The following is a 19,536-nucleotide window of genomic DNA, read 5'->3' on the forward strand; positions in this document are numbered from 1 at the left end:
TCGGACACATTCATTCATTTCATTGGCGATCACTTGTGACCAAGTAAGATTGTCTTCCAAAATAAAGTCTTTAACAGTGGGTCTGTTACTGGCTGTGGAGGCCAATCCTAGATCTACACAGCTTCCCACAGTGAGGACAGGTTTCCAGATGGAAGACGGTTGTGATGAGGATTTGTTTGACGTGCCTTCCACTTGGCTCGTTTGTCCCTTTCGCTCTGTATTTGTGCTTCTTCAGAGTCCATTGCACCTTTGATAATAACCGACCCCCATTTGGGACGCTCATGGGGCAAGACTTCCCAGTTTTCAATGTTCATGTTACATTTTTTAAGGTTATTTTTAAGAACATCTTTAAACCACTTTTGCTGTCCACCAATATTCCGTTTTTCATCCTTAAAATGGGAGTAGAGTAGTTGCTTTGGAAGACGGTGATCAGGCATTTGAACAACATGGCCGGTCCAGCAAAGCAGATGTTGGAGGATCATTGTTTCAACGCTGGTGGTCTTTGCTTCTTCAAATACGCTAACATTAGTCCGCCTATCTTCCCAAGTAATTTGCAGAATTTTCTGGAGGCAGTGTTGGTGGAATCTTTCAAGAAGTTGGGTGTGGCGTTTATAGATGGCCCATGTTTCACAGGCGTACAGTAAGTCAGTAGTACAATGGCTTTGTAAATAAGCATTTTGGTCTCCCTGCGAATATCCTGATACTCGAACACTCTGTGCTTCATTCTGGAGAATGCGGCACTCGCAGAACTCAGACTATGCTGAGCATCAATGTCAGCTTTTACAGAGAGATGGCTGCCAAGATAGGAAAAGTGATCAACGTTCTCCAGCGTTACACCATTAAGCTGGATTAATGGTGCTACAGAGGGACTAGTTCACAGCTGTGGATGAAGCACTTTGGGGTTTTTTTATATTAAGCGAGAGCCCAAGCTTTCCATATGCTTCTGCAAAGACATTTAGGATAGTTTGAAGATCTTTTTCTGAATGTGCAGAGACTACATTATCATAGGCATATTGAAATTCTACCACAGAGGTTGTAATTACCTTACTTTTTGCTTTCAGCCTACTGAGATTAAAAAGCTTTCCATCTGTTTGATATATGATTGCCACACCAGTAGGAAGTTTCTCCTCAATAAGGTGTAGAATCATAGCAATGAAGATAGCAAATAAGGTTGGAGCAATGACGCACCCCTGTTTTATGCCTGATCCGACTCTGAATGGATCACTCTGAAAGCCATTGTTATCCAAAATTGTCGTTGTCATGTTGTCATGAAGGAGTCGCAAAATATTCACAAATTTATCAGGGCATCCAGTTTTCAGAAGGATGGTCCAGAGAGCAGTTCGATTCACAGTCTCAGAGGCCTTAGTCAAATCAATAAATGCCATATATAAAGATCGATTCTGCTCCTGGCATTTTTCTTGAAGCTGTCATGTAGTGAAGATCATGTCTACTGCCCCCCTGGAAGGTCGGAAACCATTTTGGGATTCAGGGAGGATATCTTCTGAGATAGGTAGGAAGTGATTTATGAGGATCCTTGAAAGGATTTTACCTGCAGTAGCAAGAAGAGATGCCTTGATAGTTCCCACAATCTGTTCTATCACCCTTTTTAGAAAGAGTGATAATTATGGCATCCCTAAAGTCTTCCAGGATCTCCTCCCCCACCTTCCTTAAAGACTTCAGCAGGAATCCCATCAGGTCCACTAGCTTTGTTATTCTTCATTTGATTAATAGCTTTACTGACTTCATCCAAATTCGGGGATACTGCATGCTCGTCTCTAGTCTATTGTTGTGGAATTTGAGAGAAGACCTCACCAGCCAGTAGAGGTACGGTTAAGGAGGTCGTGGTAATGCTCTTTCAAACACAGTGCAATAGACTCTGTATCCTTAAGAAGTTTGGTACCATCTATTGAACGTAAGGGATTTGTACCATAATGTGTTGGTCTATAGATGGCCTTTGTGGCATTAAAAAAGCCCCGTGCATCATGAGCATCTGCAAAATGCTGGATTTCTTGAGCTTTCTTTATCCACCAGGTGTTCTTACATTCTTCTTTGGACCTCAGCCTTTGCACTGGCATAGATTTTTTTCTTAGCAGCACAGTAATGTCTTTCTGCCATATCTGGAAGGCTTTTCTTTTCTTGTCAATTGTATGTTCAATCTCACTATCATTCTCATCAAACCAATCCTGATGTTTCTTAGTTTGGTATCCAACAGACACATAATGAGGGCATGATTCACTAGAAAAGAGAATAATGCTGGGAAAAACAGAAGGGAGTAGGAAAAGTGGAAGGTCGAACAAGAGATGGATTGATTCCATAAAGGAAGCCACAGACCTGAACTTACAAGATCTGACCAGGCAACAGGGTGGTCCATGACAGATGTTATTGGAGGTCACTGATTCATAGAGTCACCATAAGTCATAATCGACTTAAAGGCACATAACAACAACAGCTGCAGCTAGCTGAAGCCTGGATCAGAGTCCCCTCACTCCTAAGACATGCCTTGCAGGGCACATCAGGACTAGTAGCTCATATTAACTCTATAAGAATGGCTGAAAAGTTCATACAAATATTTCCTGCTTGGCTCCTATGGACGTCCGCTGTTGTTGAGGAAGACAATAACAAGGATCTCATTCTCAATTAAGCAGCAAAAGAAAAAAAAGTAGGGAGCGGTGTGGCTCTGGCTATCATGAAGGGACCCTGTAGTTCTGAATTTGCTGTTACATTACTGACCTTTAGGAATCTTTCCGCATGTCCTACGTTCGAAAAACATACATTTGATCAAGAACAGCACTCCCATGTGTAATCTGTATTACATTCACACATGCACACTAATGTAAAAGAAGCTGTTACCAATACCATGTATGAAAACGCCTTGAGCATGACGTGCGGATGTGTTGAGGCAAATACACTCTGCACGTAGTCAGAGGCACTTCCTAAAATTATTATTTCACATATCCAGAGTTCTGCCCTGTTACTGAAAACAGATTCCGGGACTAAGTCACGACATGGCCTCTGAGCCGATTCAAGCGATCGCAAAGGGAATTAGGTCTTCTCGAGTGCCTCACCTATCGTTTATTCGGCGTCTGTTGCCCTGGGTTTAGTTTTTATGTGACCCCACAGCACCTGGTCTCTGGGATGCAAACGGGACACTTGCTCTCGGGTATCAAACTAGTGGCGGCGTAGCGGGAACTCACACCCCATCCTTAGACAGTCGCCGAGTAGCTGAACTACCACTCCCATCATCCCTCGCGCCTGCAGAGGTTGCTCTGTTAAAGCTGATATAGAGGCTTTTCTTTTCGCTCTCCATACCCGTCGCCCGAAGTAGTGACGTAGAATTCCTGAGCAAAACAAGTGAAGGTGACGGGGTCGGTGAGTGTGGCTGGGGAGACCCCCGACTTCCCCTTAACGCTATGTGGGTGGCCCGGCCTTTCGTGTTTCGCGGGGCCTGTGCTCAGGCTCGCTTACTTTCTGCCGCTGCTGCTCCGGAGTCGGTGAGTTCCTGTTCGCCTAGTATGCTCCCCCTTTCTCCCCCAACAAGCTGTGGGGAGGAGTGTCGCAATGGTTGGTGAAGCGGAAGGAACATGAAAGGCTTTGAGCGCCACCTCTACTCTTCCTTGTTAGCTAGCTCCTTTTCCTGACATCTCTTGCCAGTTTGGGTGCTGTATCTTGTTTGCTATGACAGCTGAGAGTTGCCTTGCCTTGTTTCAGAGCGGGCCTTCAATTTCCACCTTTTTTCTGCCATTGCCTTCCAACAAGGTTTAGGATAGGCTCTGGGAGGTAAATATTTTTTTCCGGATTTGAGCCATTTATCTCTCTCTTCTATAGGCGCCCCCCAAAAAAACACAGTTTGGGCCTCTCAAGGATGAGGATCGTATTTTCACAAATCTTTATGGGCGCCACGAGTGGAGGTGAGCATTGAGAAATTGTGTGGTGTGTTTTGTGCACTGATGAAAGAGAATTACGGTAGTAAGACTGTTTTTAACATAGCAGATGAAAGTGAACTTGGGGGCAGGGGAGAGGGAGGATAGAGATGTGAAGGCTCAGAAAAAAATTGGAAAAAATTGGAACAATTTTCTTTGCAATTTTTCCAGGCCTTCACACCTATAGGAAAGGGGAATTAAATTAGGAAGGTAGCTCTCTCTCTCTCTCTCTCTCTCTCTCTCTGTGTGTGTGTGTGTGTGTGTGTGTTTTGAACCAGTAAATTAACTTTTGATAGGCAACCACAAGGATTTTCTAACACAGCTGCCATATTGTGACTAGGTACGTCTCTAAAGTTTATGCTTTGCTGAACTTCAGATTAATATTATAATTACAAGCGTCTCAGGTTATGTGTGTGATATATGAGGTCAACGCTGATGATGTGGTCCTCTAATGTTAGTTTGTATGCAAAATGGAATTAATTTGGATGGCTCTTATTAACCAATGTTTTTGTTGTTTATAGGTTGAAAGGGGCTTTGAGCCAAGGTGATTGGTATAAAACCAAGGAAATCCTGCTGAAGGGTGTTGATTGGATCTTGAATGAAATAAAGACTTCAGGGCTGAGAGGCCGTGGGGGAGCTGGTTTTCCCACTGGCCTCAAATGGAGCTTCATGAATAAGCCCCCAGATGGCAGGTGTGTTACAAAGTGCAGACTGGTTTCAAGTTCTATATCATGCATTTCTGCTGACGGAGGGGACTGTATCTGGAACTTCTCCTGTGATCTCAAAAACAACTTTCAGCTGGCAAGGGCTTCTGTTCATGCTGGTGTTAGGAATCAGAGCAGGGAGTCCTGGTTTCCAGTTCTGCCTTGTACCTTTTAAGCAGTATGTCTTAGTTGCTGGGAAAGTCCACCACATTACAGCCTCCTAAGCCTCTCTCTTCATAAGTTACTTTTTCGAAAGAGGCTGACTCTGTGAAGTAGCAGATAATAATAGATGACGTTCAGACTTCAAACTTCTGACCACTTAAGAACAGCTATTATTTAAAGAGCCAGTTTAACACAGCAGGTGGAATGTTGGATTTGGACATAGAAAGCTCAGTTTTAAGCATCACTTTGGTAGCTGATCCTGTTAAGCAAGTCCCTGTTTCTCAGCTTAACTTTCTTCACGGGGTGGTTGCGAGGGTAAAACATCATTTTTGGTTTCCGAAGGACAGGCAGGATACAAATGTCACAATAAGCAACGGATGTTCTGGTCATGTATCTGAATACCCAGTTTTCCTCAGGTGAACTGCTTGTGCTTAAAACTTTAAAACTCTGCCCACAGTCTGAGTCAAGATCCTGAGCAGGATGTATTATTGGCCTGATTAATTGTCTCTCTCTAGCCTTTAGTTTGAAGCAAAAGAGATTGACTGCATATTGATTGCAATTGGACAGATACTTGTTGATGAAAGTATTTGCTTTCCTGGGATTTTTACTTCTTGCTGATAAGTATAATTCTCCCTGTGTTTCAGACCCAAGTACTTGGTAGTGAATGCAGATGAGGGGGAGCCAGGGACCTGTAAGGATAGAGAGATCATGCGTCATGACCCCCATAAGCTGGTGGAAGGCTGCCTAGTTGCAGGACGAGCTATGGGAGCCCGAGCTGCTTACATTTATATCCGTGGAGAATTCTATAATGAAGCCTCAAACTTGCAGGTGAACTGTTACTCTACTTATGGTGCAGTTGTGAATACTTTCTTCTTGTTCCTTGCTAGGGGAAGAGAGTGAATTGATTCTCCCCTTGGTCTTGTCCTGTGATAGTCACTATCTTCTTGTGTGGCTGCCTGTATTTTTGTGGTGTTGAAAGCCAAGGAAGAAACTTTTGGGGGCTGCGTCTCACCTGTAGTCATGCTGTCTCATTAGGTGGCTGTCAGGGAGGCCTATGAAGCAGGACTGGTGGGCAAGAATGCTTGTGGCTCTGGCTACGACTTCGATGTCTTTGTGGTAAGAGGAGCAGGTGCCTACATCTGTGGCGAGGAGACAGCACTTATCGAATCCCTTGAGGGCAAGCAGGGCAAGCCGCGTCTCAAGCCTCCCTTCCCAGCTGATGTGGGTATGGCATCTTAAATGCTTCCCCTATGATGGATGGTGTCAATATGATATTTTTCCTTTTTTACCAACCTTGCCACCAATTTCCTATCTCTGCTAAATGGGTATGCCACCCCAGCTCCTTTGGGACACTTGCTGCCTCTCTTCTTTGCACATATCATCTTGGGATGTGACATAAACCATTTGGTTTAGCTGAAATAAATATGTGAACTTCATCTTACTGGAAAATTTTCCCTTTAATATTGTGGCTATCACCCCTGCCACCTGGCTCTTCATCCTGAATCTCCAGTACTGATTGATGTAAATTACCTTCCTTGCTTACTCTCCTTCCCCATTATCTTTATTCAGTAGTTAGTTTAAACAGATTGTTAAAGCTGTCTTTTTCCTCCACTTATGCCTCCAGGAGTGTTTGGTTGCCCAACTACAGTGGCAAATGTGGAGACAGTTGCTGTGGCACCTACCATCTGCCGTCGAGGAGGTACCTGGTTTGCTAGCTTTGGGCGTGAGCGCAACTCTGGAACCAAACTTTTCAATATCTCTGGCCATGTCAACACACCCTGCACTGTGGAAGAGGAGATGTCAATACCATTACGTGATCTGATTGAACGGCATGCAGGTGAGAAGCGGCAGTCCCCACTTGTCATATGGAAGAAGCCTTCAGCTCCTCTCAAATGTCTTGTATTAGTGGGGGAAACCTTATATCCCATTGCTGGGAGGATGGCAGGTAATCCATGGAGCCGGAGCTGACTGTCTTGCCTTCTAACCAGGGGGCGTTAAAGGTGGCTGGGATAACCTGCTTGCTGTAATTCCTGGAGGCTCATCCACTCCCCTCATCCCCAAGTCGGTGTGTGAGACGGTGATGATGGACTTTGATGGATTGGTGCAGGCACAGACTGGGCTTGGCACAGCAGCTCTCATTGTCATGGACAAATCGGTAAGGATAGTTCCTTGGCCCGTACGACTTTGTATTCCTGCTCCCTGGGTCTTCACGTTCTTCTCTTTCCCCAGACAGATATAGTTCGAGCCATTGCCCGACTCATTGAATTCTACAAACATGAGAGCTGTGGGCAGTGCACACCATGCCGAGAAGGTTAGTGTTGAAGCCCAAAACTACTCTAGAGTTCTTCCCCAGAAAAGGAATTTAGGAATGAGGGCAAGAAAAGGGTTTAGGTTGCAATCTTGTGCACACTTACCTGGGAGTAAGTCCCATTGAACCCAATGGAGCTTACTTCTGAGTAGACATGTACTGGATTGCAGCCTTAGTCTTTAATATCAGACCTCTTGTTATATACCAGTCCAGTTTAATGTGCAGGAAGGAAAGTAGATATCTAAGACCTATGGAGAGCAAAGCTGTAAGTTTCCCAGGATTTCAACAGACTTCAAGCTCAGTATGCAAAGTCCATTTACTCTTTTACTGTTCAGCTTTGCGCTGTGGCTTGATGTATATGGCCCATTTTTCCTCTCTGTAACTATCTTTTCATAGCGTTAGAACTGCATCTGAATCTTTTGAAACTGATTCCTTCTCTAAAGGTGTTGACTGGATGAACAAGGTGATGTGGCGGTTTGTGAAAGGCAATGCACAAGTGGCAGAGATTGATGCACTTTGGGAAATTAGCAAGCAAATTGAGGGCCATACAATCTGTGCCCTAGGTGATGGAGCTGCTTGGCCTGTACAGGTAATTTTCTCAGCTACCTTCTCCTTAGTTTGTGAAGAACGCACTGAAGAATCTTGTGGTTTTGCTGAGAGAATGCTAGTATGTGGATGCAAAATGGACAGTGGGATGTAGGTATGCCTATAGATGTATGTTCTGCTAATTCCTAGTTCCTCGTTCCTTCTTATAGGGACTGATTCGCCACTTCCGTCCAGAGCTGGAGGAACGGATGAGACAGTACAATGAGTCTAAGGTGCAGCAGGCATCTGGATGAACACCTAAATGAAGTCACCCCTCTGTATGTTGGATGGTGTCTCTTGAGGAGCAGGCCCATCTCTGCTTTGGTTTGGGCATTGGGAACAGTGAGCTTACTTGTTCTTTTGTCAGATTGGGTGACAACCTGTCTCAGTTACTGTTCTGCTTTGCTTTCTAACAATGCACATTATCTATTAAATGGTTGTGACTTATCTCTTGTCTTTTGTGTACTTTTTGACCATTGAGAAAATAAGGTGGATAGTTCCATGTTACTTGAATTGTTCCTGTATTTCTTAGAGTGGTTGGAGGGTAAAAAAGGGAGAACAAGCAAAGAAATGCCTGTTTATCTGTATTCCATTGTAGAATCCTGTCAAAAGAACAGGATTCAAAGGTCTTGGTTTTATTTACACAAATCCTTCTGGTTAACTTTTTCACATCCTTCTCAGGAATGGTCTATGGAACAGAACGAGGAGGTGGAATCCTAAGATCATTAAGCAGAGCTGGACCACTTAGACTGTAGAGGTGGTGTGGTGTTTTTGAATGTTTCCTGCAAGTAGAAATTTAGCACATCAGTGAGAAATGGTCTAGCCCAGCTCATTCCTTGTGGTAAGATGGCTGGTTTTTTTAATCAAAGAAAACTTTCTAAAGTTGTACCTCCCATCTACAGTCTATTGTATCATCTCATTATGCTGCATATGTACACCAGACATAAGAGCAGGAATGGAGAGTCACATGTTGCTGTAATACAACTCCTATTAACCTTGCCTATTGGCCATGCAGGTGGGAGTTTAACAAATATTTAGAGGGCCACACCATCCCCATCCATGTCTTAGAAGACTAGTAAGGAAAAAGCAATGCTAAGTATTCAAAGGGTATATATATATTAGTTGTTATGTGCGCCATATGCTTTGATCAAGTCACCTGTTGCCCAGGGGAAAACTTACAAGGAATTATGGGAAGAAAGAACAAAGGAGAACTCCAGAATACTTTGTGTGGCTCGGATCCAGCTGAAGGGGAAGGCTAATAGCAAAAAGCCAGAGTCCAGAGACATGAGAGGAGAAAGCACAGAATGTGCAGAGAAAATGTGTGAGGATAATCTTTGAGGTGGCATTGTTTGCAGTCTTAAATATGGCCAAAGTAACACAGTACTAAGTTGTAACATATTTATTCTATTCTGCCAAAGAGTGTGCAGAGGTATCTGTGATGTTCTTTTTTTTTTTATTCTTGGCAGTAGCCCTTTGAGGTGGGCTAGAGAGAGTAATCCAACTTCCTTCAAGTAAGCTGATGCCAAAATGTGAATTTAACTCGATCTCTTTGGCCCATCTAGCATCATTCACTCCACCATACTGGCAGTAGTTCTAGCTGTTCCATTTAAGTAGGTTCTGAATTTTTAATGTGTGAGGTGCTGTCAGTTTTCCTTTTTAACAACAACAAACCCCCTCAAAAGGTAGGGGTGGAATCTATTATGGATTATGATATCATGTGTCAATATGTGCTCAAGGATGCATTGATCTTCAATTATTTTATCATAATAAAATCTTAACTATTAAGAATAGAAATAATTTCAAGTCCAAACATTAAAAAAATTAAACAATATAAAAAAAACTTTTCAGGGGGCTTTTGCTTTACATACTCTCTTTATACTTCACTGAAAATGGAACAGAGCCAATAATTGTAGATGAGACTAGTCTGTGTGACAGCACAGCAACTACAGACTAATGATCCATTTCAGGACTTTTTGCTGAGTTTGCAAGTAAAGGGCTTTATCATAATTAATTTAGGGACCAGGATTGGACATTCTCTTTAGTCAATGGGTACTTTCTTGCTCCAGCCCGAAAAAAAAGAGGGGCAAGGTGCAGATTGCGTCTGCTACTTTCCCCGTGATCGTTTCCTTTATCTGCTAATATATAAACACACGTGTGCCCTCTATCAATGGCCCCTCCTCCCTTTCTCATAAGGGCTGGTATGGGCGGGGAACCGTCACAGTCGCTAACCTCCCAGGCTTAGGCGTGGCTTTCCTGTCTTTTCGCTTCCATTGGCTGATGCGGACGCCTCCATCGACACTCGTCCGCTAGAATCTTCAGGAGAGAAGAAACCCGTGTTTTCGCAGAAGAACGTTCGTCAGAGCGTGGAAAGGTGATCTCCATTTTGTTGCCTGGCGGAAGTATGCCCCCTTAAACCTTGGCGTCCCTGTTTCCTCATTTGTCGAGAGATTAGGCTGGGTAGTCTTTCTAGTCTCGCCATGTTTATTGAGGGGACTGGCAAATATGAAGTACTGTAGTAGGAATTCTCCCGGCGTTTATGATTAGCTGCTGAGTGCTGTAATGTGGCTGTTCCTGGCAGTGGGTCATTTGGGGATAGATGGCGAAGTGGGACTGCCCGCATCCTTCGCCTTGCTGAAAGACAGGCAGCCTGACTGACTGCTACCCCTGGGGCGATATGAATGAGGGCCCCCCACCAAGAGCTTGAATGCAAGAAATTAAACTCGGAATCCCTGGCTGATCTTCCCTTTGTGGTTTTCTTTCCCGAAGAAGCGGGAAAAAGTTCGGACCCGCAACAACGCGCGTCTCCCAATCCATTTTCCTATTACATTCGTCCTTCCAAGATAAACATGATTCCTATGAAACGAGAGTTGAGCAGCCGCATTGAAGCAGAGTCACAGTCCTCCTTTTTTTCAATCCCTCTTTTCCCATAGACTTACTTTCACAAACGCGGCTCCAGGTTCAGGCGGCGAGGAGGGCGGAATTGGCAACATGCCTTTGGTGGGCCTCCTTCATCCTCACGTCTAGGCAGCACGGCAGTGGGGATTGGGCCCAGTGAGCCCAATCCTTTCTGCTGTGACACCCAAGCAAGCAGAAACAGCCTTCCAAAGGAAGAGTCTTGTCCTAGGGGTGGCCCAAGACATTAAATTGTTTTTACACTTTTAAAATTGTGTTTTAAAATTGTTTTTTGTGTTTTAAAATTCGTATATTTGTTTTTAATGTTTTTAATTGCTGTAAACTGCCCAGAGAGCTTTGGCTATGGGGTGGTATATAAATGTAATAAATAAATAAATTTTGCTGCCTGAGGTGGAGCAACCAAAACACCCCAGCCAGTGCATACCATCTAAAGCCAGACAAGTCAGGTTGGCACCTGAGGCAGAAAAATCTCACAAGTACCACTCATTTTCCTTGCAATAAAAGTATAATAACAAATTAAATAACTGCCAACTTGCTGCTTTTGACACCCAAAATGAGCTGCCTGAGGCCGTTCTCTCACTCTGCCTAATGGCAGGGTCAGCCCTGGCTGCCTTCATACAATTGCCCTGCCCAGCGCACCCCTGCCCTTTCCCTTGGAAAGGCTCTGCCTCCTTGCAGAGGTTTGCACTTGTGCACAATCCCTACTGTTTATCACCCAGATAATAGAAAGGGGGATGAGTTGCCTGTGGCTGCTCTGTCTGCTTGTGGTTGCTCACTGGATGGTGCTCCTGTTGTTGTTATGTGCCTTCAAGTCGATCATGACTTATGGCGACCCTATAAATCAGCAACTTCCAATAGCATCTGTCGTGAACCACCCTGTTCAGATCTTGTAAGTTCAGGTCTGTGGCTTCCTGTATGGAATCAATCCATCTCTTGTTTGGTCTTCCTCTTTTTCCAAATAGGAATGAGGTGTGGGGACCTGCTGGGTTGCCTGCTAAAGGGGGTGAGTGAGTGGGCAGAGACATCTACTCATGCTTTGTCTAGGTTGTGCAGTGGTGCCCAGTCTTGCCTACCTTGCCTCCCAAATTGAGGGTGAACGAGTGAGAGGAGGCAACAGCTGTTGTTGCCTCTTCTTGCTTGCATGTTATGTCTCAGCAGTCCCAGTAGTGCCACCTAGAGAGAAAGTGAGGGAGAATAAAGTTGGGATCAGCTGCCTCCTCATTTTGCTTACATGTGCAACACTGCAGATCCATTCTCTACTGCCACACTTCTCAGAGGGAGAAGACAAGAGAATGATGGGAGAGAGCAGTGGGTATTCCTTACAACTACCGTTCACTTGTCCAGAAAATGAGCAACAGCTGCTCTGTGCTGCCCTCCTATGAATCGGGATGGGGGAAGGTCCTGTTTGCTACACAGAGTGTGCATGTGAAGGTGCTGCATCTTTTAAGCACAGCTGGTCAGATTTGGCAGGACTTCCTGAGATATGCTGGGACCTTGGCCTATGGTGACTTCTGCTGCCAGCCCTCCAACTAAATATTAATATTTGGGGGTTGCCTTCAAAAATCAAGTGTATCTACGATTTTTAAAAGGAAAATGCCTTTTGTGTATGGGGCCAAAGATATTATGGGGCAATTAACACAAAAACAGCTGATGCTAAAGCATTTCACAGAGCAGCTAGGCTTACTTGCCACCTTGTCCTGGCCATGATCGACATAAATTTAAAAAGCTGCAGTTTACCCTGCTAAATTTCTGCATGACATGCACTTGTTAAAAGTGTAGGAGCTCTGTCTGGCAACAGGGTGGCAAACATAATGAGTATGTCATTTGGTTTAAATTCTAGCGCAATTATGGGAGAGGTTTTCTTCCCCCAGAGTGAAGCCGCTTCCACTGCTAAGATCTAGTCCTACCTTTGGAAACATACTTTTATTTCAGTTATACTTTCTGCCAGAATGGTCCCTATTGAATTCCTCATTGTTTTGTATCTTCCTATGTTGCATCAGAGCACTTCAGAGACATTTCTGCCTGTTCTCGATTCCTAGCCACCTCCAATGCATTGACTTCATCCTTAATTATGGTTTGTTCCTTATATCAAATAAAACCTTTTTTGTTAGGCCTGAATTACTTTGGGCACAGCCCATACTGCCAAAGGCAAGGTTGGCCTAATTGTTAGGTGAATATAGGTGGCCATGCAGGGTGATGCTGCAGAGGAAGCACTACTCTGCAGGTTTTAGTAAAAGAGACATCTGTGGCATTCCTTGTGCTTGGCTGTTTGAAAAACCTATAAAATGTCTATGCTGAAGGGGGGAGAGGATCTTTCTTTTTTTGCAGCCTTGGATTCTGAAATTATTGCAGTTGGCCTTGGCACAGACTTGGCAGAAGACATTAATAACCAGAAAGACACATGACCTTCATATTCTAACCTTAGCACTTGTCTGCTTCTTTGCTGAGTCATGCATATTACTGATAGAGACCTTCTTACCACCCCCATTCCCCTTGTACTCGAGCAGACCCTTGTGGAGCAAAGCCTTGCAGTAAAAGCATTATGAGACGAAAGAAAAGGAGGTGAGTTGATGGTATGGGAGGAGCTATGTGAGCATAAAGTAACCAAGTAACAAGGTCCCTGGCCCCTGGGCAGTTCAGGAGTGAGGCAGAAAAGTCCTTTTTACTTCTTCAGTGCCCAGTGCTATCTACTTGTTTTCATATTTTGGCTATTCCAGCTGAGATGGAGAGCACCATTCAAGTCAGCTCCTTCCTGTCTCCCACCCCCCTTTGCAGGGCATTATGCTTCCAGCACTTCGCTACCTCTGCCATGGTATGCCTCCTGCATCCGCAGCCAGCATGGGCCAAGTTCGAAAATACTTATCCTGGGAAAATAAGCAGCGTTGTCAAGGGCTGCTAGAGGCATCCACCAACCGATACAGACAAGAAGCTGCATCAGCAGCTGTTTTGGTGTCCCTGTGCTCTGTGAGTGGGGACCCAGCCATCCTGTACACCCTGCGGTCCAGCACCCTGACCGGTTTACACAAAGGAGACGTCAGGTACCTGACTACCCCATCCTCTTTTTCAGTAAAATTCAAACAGACTAAGGAATTCCCTTTAGCATTTCTGTTTGCTCTGTTCTGGATCCCTGAGGCCCCAGCAGATAGCCCTCTGCCACAATGCACATCCACTTGTTATCTTAGGCTGTCCCCCTCAAGGGTGCTGGTGCCCCTTGGTCCCAAGTCCCCTGAATTTCTGGCCCTGAATTTCTCTTTTAAAAGAATCCTGTTTTGCTCATGCAGTTTCCCAGGTGGTAAGCGTGACGACTCTGACCGGGATGTCATCGCCACAGCACTCAGGGAGACTCGGGAAGAGCTGGGCCTGCAGTTAGGGGAGGACTGCGTCTGGGGAGTCATGAGGCCTATACCTGATAGGGTAATGTTATATTGGGGACCCAGAATCTTTGAGGATAAAGTTAAAGTTTAGTTTAGAGAAAAGGCAAGTAAGAGGTGACATGATAGAAGTGAATCAATTATGCATAGCATGGAGAAAGTGGATAGAGAAAAGTGTTTCTCCATTACTCTAGAACTTGTGGACATGCAGTGAAGCTGAATGTTGGAAGATTCAGGACAGACAAAAATGAAAGCGCTTCTTCGCACAGCGCATAGTTAAACTTAATGGAACTGATGGCTATGCTCTGTTTCCATAGTCAGAGGTAGTATGCTTCTGAATACCAGTTCCTAGAAACAGCAGGAGGGGAGAGTGCTCTTGTGCTCGGATTCTGCTTGCGGGCTTCCCTTTGGCATCTGGTTTGCCCCTGTGAGAACAGGATGCTGGACTAGATGGGCCACTGGCCTGATCCAGCAGGCTGTTCTTGTGTTTAATCTTGGAAGGGTTTTCGTAAGGGAGCAGTGACTAATCTTCAGTCTGCTTTGAGAGTCACTTGAGGAAGAGATTGTCATGGAGTGATGTCTGAGGTAAGAGAAATGGAGGCTTTCTGGAGTATTGCTGTGGGTCAGGAAGTTCGCCTGAGGAGCAGAAAGGTATATGGGGTGGGAGTTTGCCTTCATTAAAGGATTTATCACTCTGGATCATGCCTTGCAAGAAAAAGCATTGGGAGGCCTGGAATTCATTCGTTTTTAACTCTGGTTTCCTTTCAGAATAAAATGACAGTTGTGCCTGTGCTAGCAAACTTGGGTCCTCTGGAGCACCTGATTCTGAAGCCTAACCCCCAAGAGGTGAATCAAACAGTAAAAGGAACACAATGATATCTCCTCACATGTGCCTTTTACTAGATGCGTTACCCGTGAGATGCTTGGGGAAGGCACAGTTCAGCATCGCCAGCCATATGTTCCTGTAATGCCAGGTGGAGTTCCTGTAATGCAGAGGTGGCTAACCTTTTTTGGGGTTGAGGGCCCCTCCATGGGCCACATGTCAAAGTGTAGAAGCAAACAAAGCCTGAAGCAGCAGAGTAATGAGTGGTCCTGCTCTAGCAACTCTGCAGATACAGTAGTAAACACACAATTTTGCTGATAAAGCAGGCTGATGGAGGGGGGGGCACTTCTTCCTAGAAACAACACTGAATCATGCAAAACTGATAATAGCTGGTATGAGTTTTTAAAAAAATTATAAATTACAAAATAGGAACTGCCACTGGGGGCGGGGGCTTCAAGAGTCACAGAAAAACTGGGGGTTAGCCATCCCTGCTGTAGTATCTAGTTAGGCCCTAAGTGTATGGGGAGAAAGTTAGGGAGTGAGGATATATTATGGTGATGGTAATGTGCTGCTTTTTTAACCGGGCAGTTGGGAGCTAGGAGAAGAAGCATTTGTTCTGTAGCTAATCTGAGACGTCTGTGCTTCCACTCCTACTCCACCTGTCTTTGCTATTTGGTTTCCAGGTGGAGGCTGTCTTCACACTGTCCTTTTCCCATCTGCTGCAAGAAGAGAACCAGAGCTACACCCACTTCTGCAACAAGGGTTCCTACAGCTACACACTGCCTGTCTTCTTGCACGGTCCTTACCGTGTATGGGGTCTCACAGCCATAATCACTGATTTGACTCTAGAATTGATGGCTCCAGGGGCATACCGCAGGCGGACTCGTGTGCCAGCCAGTCTCTTAGCTGTACAGCCAAGGTCAAAGCCTTGACTGCCAAGCTCTGCTCCCCTTTTCTGTGTTTGCCAAAGGACTTTGACACAGGTGCTGATCCTTGCCTAGTTACCAGAGTCTTTTAAGAACGCAACTTGGTTCACTCTTGTTTACCACACAGAAGTTGGCTTGTCTGCCAGTCCATGGTGCAATTGTACTGCATTTTTAGGGAGAGGACAGATTAGGAATCGCCTGTCTGCTTTTGCTGGCAGCTGCTATAGGATTTATTTATGAATAGAACTTGAATAAACATACACACTGGGAACCCTGTGCAGGTGTTTGCAAATGTGTTGGGAGACAGAACAGAGCAGTTAGGCGTCAAAAGAGACCCTAGACTGACATCCTGGTTTTGTGTTGGTACTGAATAGTAGCTCGGGTCCATTCAGTAATACTTTGACAGGTCAAGTTAAGCAAGTATCTTGGATGTCCATGTAAAGTGCAACCCTTTCAGGATAAATTCAGACCTGGGGATGAAGTTTGCTCCCTACTTTGTTGTTTATGGTACCCAGGACATTCACCAGTAGGATGCCATCTTACTATTCTTCTTTTTCTGGTACTCTCATTCACAACATGTTTCCTCCATCCCACATTGCTGAGAATTTGTCCCCATTTCAAGCAAATATCTTCGTATGATCTCAATCATTTCCATTTGATGTGGAAGTTGAGCTTAGGTTTTCCATGTGGATTTAATAAGGATTTTTTTGCCTACTTCAGAATCAGACTGTTATGTGACTTGCTAGCATGCACAGGATTCAATTTTTGTTCCAAATCAAGCCTGAGTTTTGTCTGGGTCACAGATTGTGTAATTCATTGAGCCCCTAGATTTTCAACCTGGAACATTTACACTGTGCCTTTGTATTCCTCAGGAGTTCCAGGGAGAGCATGCACTAGAAGAGAACACAGTTATCATTGAAAGTCAGGGCATATCTTTGAGAACCAGGAGTCCCAAAATATGCTTTGTGAAAGAGATGACTTGGGGAGCTAAGGTTATGAAGAGAGGAGGCTGAGTTCTTTTTAAATACATAACTAGCACCTACCCACCATTGAAGAGGATGACTCAGAAGTGTTGCCTCCAATACATTGAAGGATGATTCACACAAGATTGATTTAACTATCTGTACCCAGGACTGATAACCATGAGGGAATTGTCTCTTGTAAAGTGCCATCTTGTCATTTCATTGGCGATCACTCGTGACCAAGTAAGATTATCTTCCAAGATAAGGTCTTTCATGGTGGGTCTGTAAGTGACTGTGGAGGCTAATTCTAGATCCACACAGTCTCCCACAGTGAGGACATAGGTTTCCAGATGGAAGACAGTTGCGATGAGGATTTGCTTGACATGCCTTCCGCGTAGCTTGTTTGTCCCTTTCACCCTGTACTTGTGCTTCTTCAAAGTCCATAGCACCTTTGATAATAACCGACCTCCAACTGGGATGCTAAAGCGCCAGGACAGCATATGCCTCAGGATATTTTACAAACACCATATTCTAATTTTGTCATGGTTTTAAAAAATTACTGTTCTTTGTCAGTAGGTGGCAGTGCCACCTTAGAGAATCCAGATAGTTGTTTGGCTGGTTATTGGCCTGTAACTTCCTGTACTCGAGTGGAGTTCAATGAGGAGCTGGGACATTGGGTGACTAGCTCTGTCTTGAGAGAGCTACCTGCTCCTCCCAGCAACGTTAGGAATGCAAGATTTGACTTACCTCCTGCAGAGGGACAGGCAGACTGGCCTTCCTGTTTGGATGAAATCACTGGGGCAGAAAGTCAGAGGCACGTCTCTGGAGAGCCCAATAATGGGAATCCCCTGCCTGGGCTATGCTTGAAAATTCACCAACTATTTTCAAGAATGGGCTTTTTTTGGCTCGTTGGGGAAAACAACATGAAGTAATCAAATAACTAAACTTCCACAGGAAAGCTCTGTACTGGATCTTTCAAGTTGCTGAATCAAAGGACAGAAAGGCTATGAACAGATAAATAATTTTCAACATTTTTATATTTTTCCTTTTTGAGTGAATGGTAGTCTCATCTCCTAATGCTCTAGATTTAAAATCTAAGAAGTAGTTATTTCTATTAATTTTCTACTTAGGGTTCTTATTCCCCGCCTCCCAATAATCCTCCCTTTTCTTCGTTGTTTATCAGTTTTGCCTTCCCCTTTTCTTTGTACCTGGCCAAAAGTCAAAATTAGAAAGAAACTTTTTATGGTAGGGATCTGTCTTTTAAAAAAATCACACTGTACATTCTCAGTAGGAGTAAATTGTTTTTAAATCTATTAGAATAACTCTGACTTTTATCTGAATAAGTTTTCTCAAAGTATCATGAAATGGTAAAAGCTCCATGGAAACTGGACTATTCATTGTTCCTCGTGGAACTTGGTTAATGTTTTTGGTCACAGTTCTCTTTGCTCCAAACTAAATGTGTTTGGAGCAGGCTGCCAGGCTGGCATGTTTAGTATGAAGGAATTGTATTGAGTAGAACAGAGTAAGAGCAAGTCCTTTTATGCCAGACACTGAATCTGTTAAGATACATAATAATAAATGTACTGCCTTCAAGTTGATTCCAACTTATTGCGACCCTATGAATAGGGTTTTCATGAGGCTGAGAGGCAGTGACTGGCCCAAGGTCACCCAGTAAGCTTCATGGCTAGGTGGGGATTCGAATCCTAGTCTCCCAGGTTGTAGTCCAACACCTTAACCCAGCCTTTCCCAACCAGTGTGCCTCCAGATGTTGTTGGACCACAATTCCCATCTTTCCTGACTATTGGTAATGCTGGCTGAGGCTGATGGGAGTTGTGGTCCAACAACATCTGGAGGCACACTGGTTGGGAAAGGCTGCCTTAACCACTACACCACAGTTAAGATACCTGTCCAAACTAATAGCTATGAGAGAACTAGAAAAGATCTCAAATGCAAAGATGTGTCACTGAACACCAAAGTCAGGATAATTCAGACCATGGTATTCCTGATCTCTATGTATGGATGTGAAAGTTGGACAGTTAAAAAAGTGGATAACTCATTTGAAGTGTTGTGTTGGAAGAGATATCATGGATTGTGGAAAAGACAAATAATTGGGTGCTGGTACAAATTCAGAACTATCGCTAGAAGCTAAAATGAAACTGAGGTTATCATACTTTGGACACACAATGAGAAGACATGATTCACTAGAAAAGACAATACTGGGAAAAACAGAAGGAGTAGAAAAAGAGGAGGCCAAACAAGATATGGATTGATTCCATAAAGGAAGCCACAGACCTGAACTTACAAGATCTGAACAGGGTGATTTACGACAGATGCTATTGGAGGTTGCTGATTCATAGGGTCACTATAAGTTGTAATTGACTTGGAGGCACTTAACACACACATACCATGTCCTTTCTGCGGGCTCAAGACATTTTGCTGACTGGAGCAGATCACAAAAAGCAGCCCCCTTTCAATACTTTAAAAAGTCTTGTTGCAACATTCAGACACCAATTCGTGTTTTCATATTGCATCCCCTCATGGTGCTGCCTAAAGGGGGAAGATTCACCCTGCTGTATAGGCTCCTTCTGGGAAGAAGGGCAGGATATAATTTTAATAAATAAATGCCAGGACTGGCTGGCCCTAGTTATCCTCTTCTGTTATTGAAAAGTTTGAGCATCTCAGCACAGCCACTGATGTGTGGAAAATTAGAAGGTGTTTGTTCGCCATCCTTTCCAACCACCCACTCACACCCTGGCACAACTGCTCCTTGCAAGAAAGTGCTTGCCTTCTCGGCCACGGGAATGCATAGATGCGAACACAGCAAATATTTACTTGCTCAAATTCTGCTTATTTGGAAGAGCA

The 19,536-nt window shown here is 44.3% G+C and overlaps 2 protein-coding genes across 2 annotated transcripts; both read left to right on the forward strand.

Moving 5' to 3' along the window:
• Positions 1-3,261: 3,261 nt before the first annotated feature.
• On the forward strand, positions 3,262-8,126 carry NDUFV1 (NADH:ubiquinone oxidoreductase core subunit V1). The gene is made up of 10 exons (XM_061609736.1): positions 3,262-3,491; positions 3,826-3,908; positions 4,442-4,612; positions 5,431-5,614; positions 5,822-6,011; positions 6,411-6,623; positions 6,775-6,941; positions 7,016-7,097; positions 7,538-7,683; positions 7,850-8,126. Exons 1-10 carry the CDS (start codon positions 3,411-3,413, stop codon positions 7,931-7,933), a joined length of 1,401 nt encoding a protein of 466 aa, XP_061465720.1. The 5' UTR covers positions 3,262-3,410; the 3' UTR covers positions 7,934-8,126.
• Positions 8,127-9,862: 1,736 nt separating this feature from the next.
• Positions 9,863-15,983, forward strand: NUDT8 (nudix hydrolase 8). The gene is made up of 5 exons (XM_061609737.1): positions 9,863-10,050; positions 13,368-13,630; positions 13,874-14,006; positions 14,732-14,809; positions 15,470-15,983. The coding sequence occupies exons 2-5, from the start codon at positions 13,374-13,376 to the stop codon at positions 15,716-15,718; spliced, it is 717 nt and encodes a 238-aa protein (XP_061465721.1). The 5' UTR covers positions 9,863-10,050; positions 13,368-13,373; the 3' UTR covers positions 15,719-15,983.
• The last annotated feature ends 3,553 nt before the right edge of the window (positions 15,984-19,536 follow it).

This window comes from Rhineura floridana, chromosome 2 (genome assembly GCF_030035675.1).
Source record: "Rhineura floridana isolate rRhiFlo1 chromosome 2, rRhiFlo1.hap2, whole genome shotgun sequence".
Lineage (NCBI taxonomy): Eukaryota > Metazoa > Chordata > Lepidosauria > Squamata > Rhineuridae > Rhineura > Rhineura floridana.

Excerpts from the sequence above, each read along its gene's own strand:
- NDUFV1 (XM_061609736.1), top strand. The coding sequence starts at position 3,411 with ATGTGGGTGGCCCGGCCTTTCGTGTTTCGCGGGGCCTGTGCTCAGGCT. Across the intron at positions 3,492-3,825 it reads CCGCTGCTGCTCCGGAGTCG|GCGCCCCCCAAAAAAACACA; the intron begins GTGAGTTCCTGT and ends TCTCTTCTATAG. Across the intron at positions 7,098-7,537 it reads GTGCACACCATGCCGAGAAG|GTGTTGACTGGATGAACAAG; the intron begins GTTAGTGTTGAA and ends CCTTCTCTAAAG.
- NUDT8 (XM_061609737.1), top strand. The coding sequence starts at position 13,374 with ATGCTTCCAGCACTTCGCTACCTCTGCCATGGTATGCCTCCTGCATCC. Across the intron at positions 13,631-13,873 it reads TTACACAAAGGAGACGTCAG|TTTCCCAGGTGGTAAGCGTG; the intron begins GTACCTGACTAC and ends TTGCTCATGCAG. Across the intron at positions 14,007-14,731 it reads TGAGGCCTATACCTGATAGG|AATAAAATGACAGTTGTGCC; the intron begins GTAATGTTATAT and ends GTTTCCTTTCAG.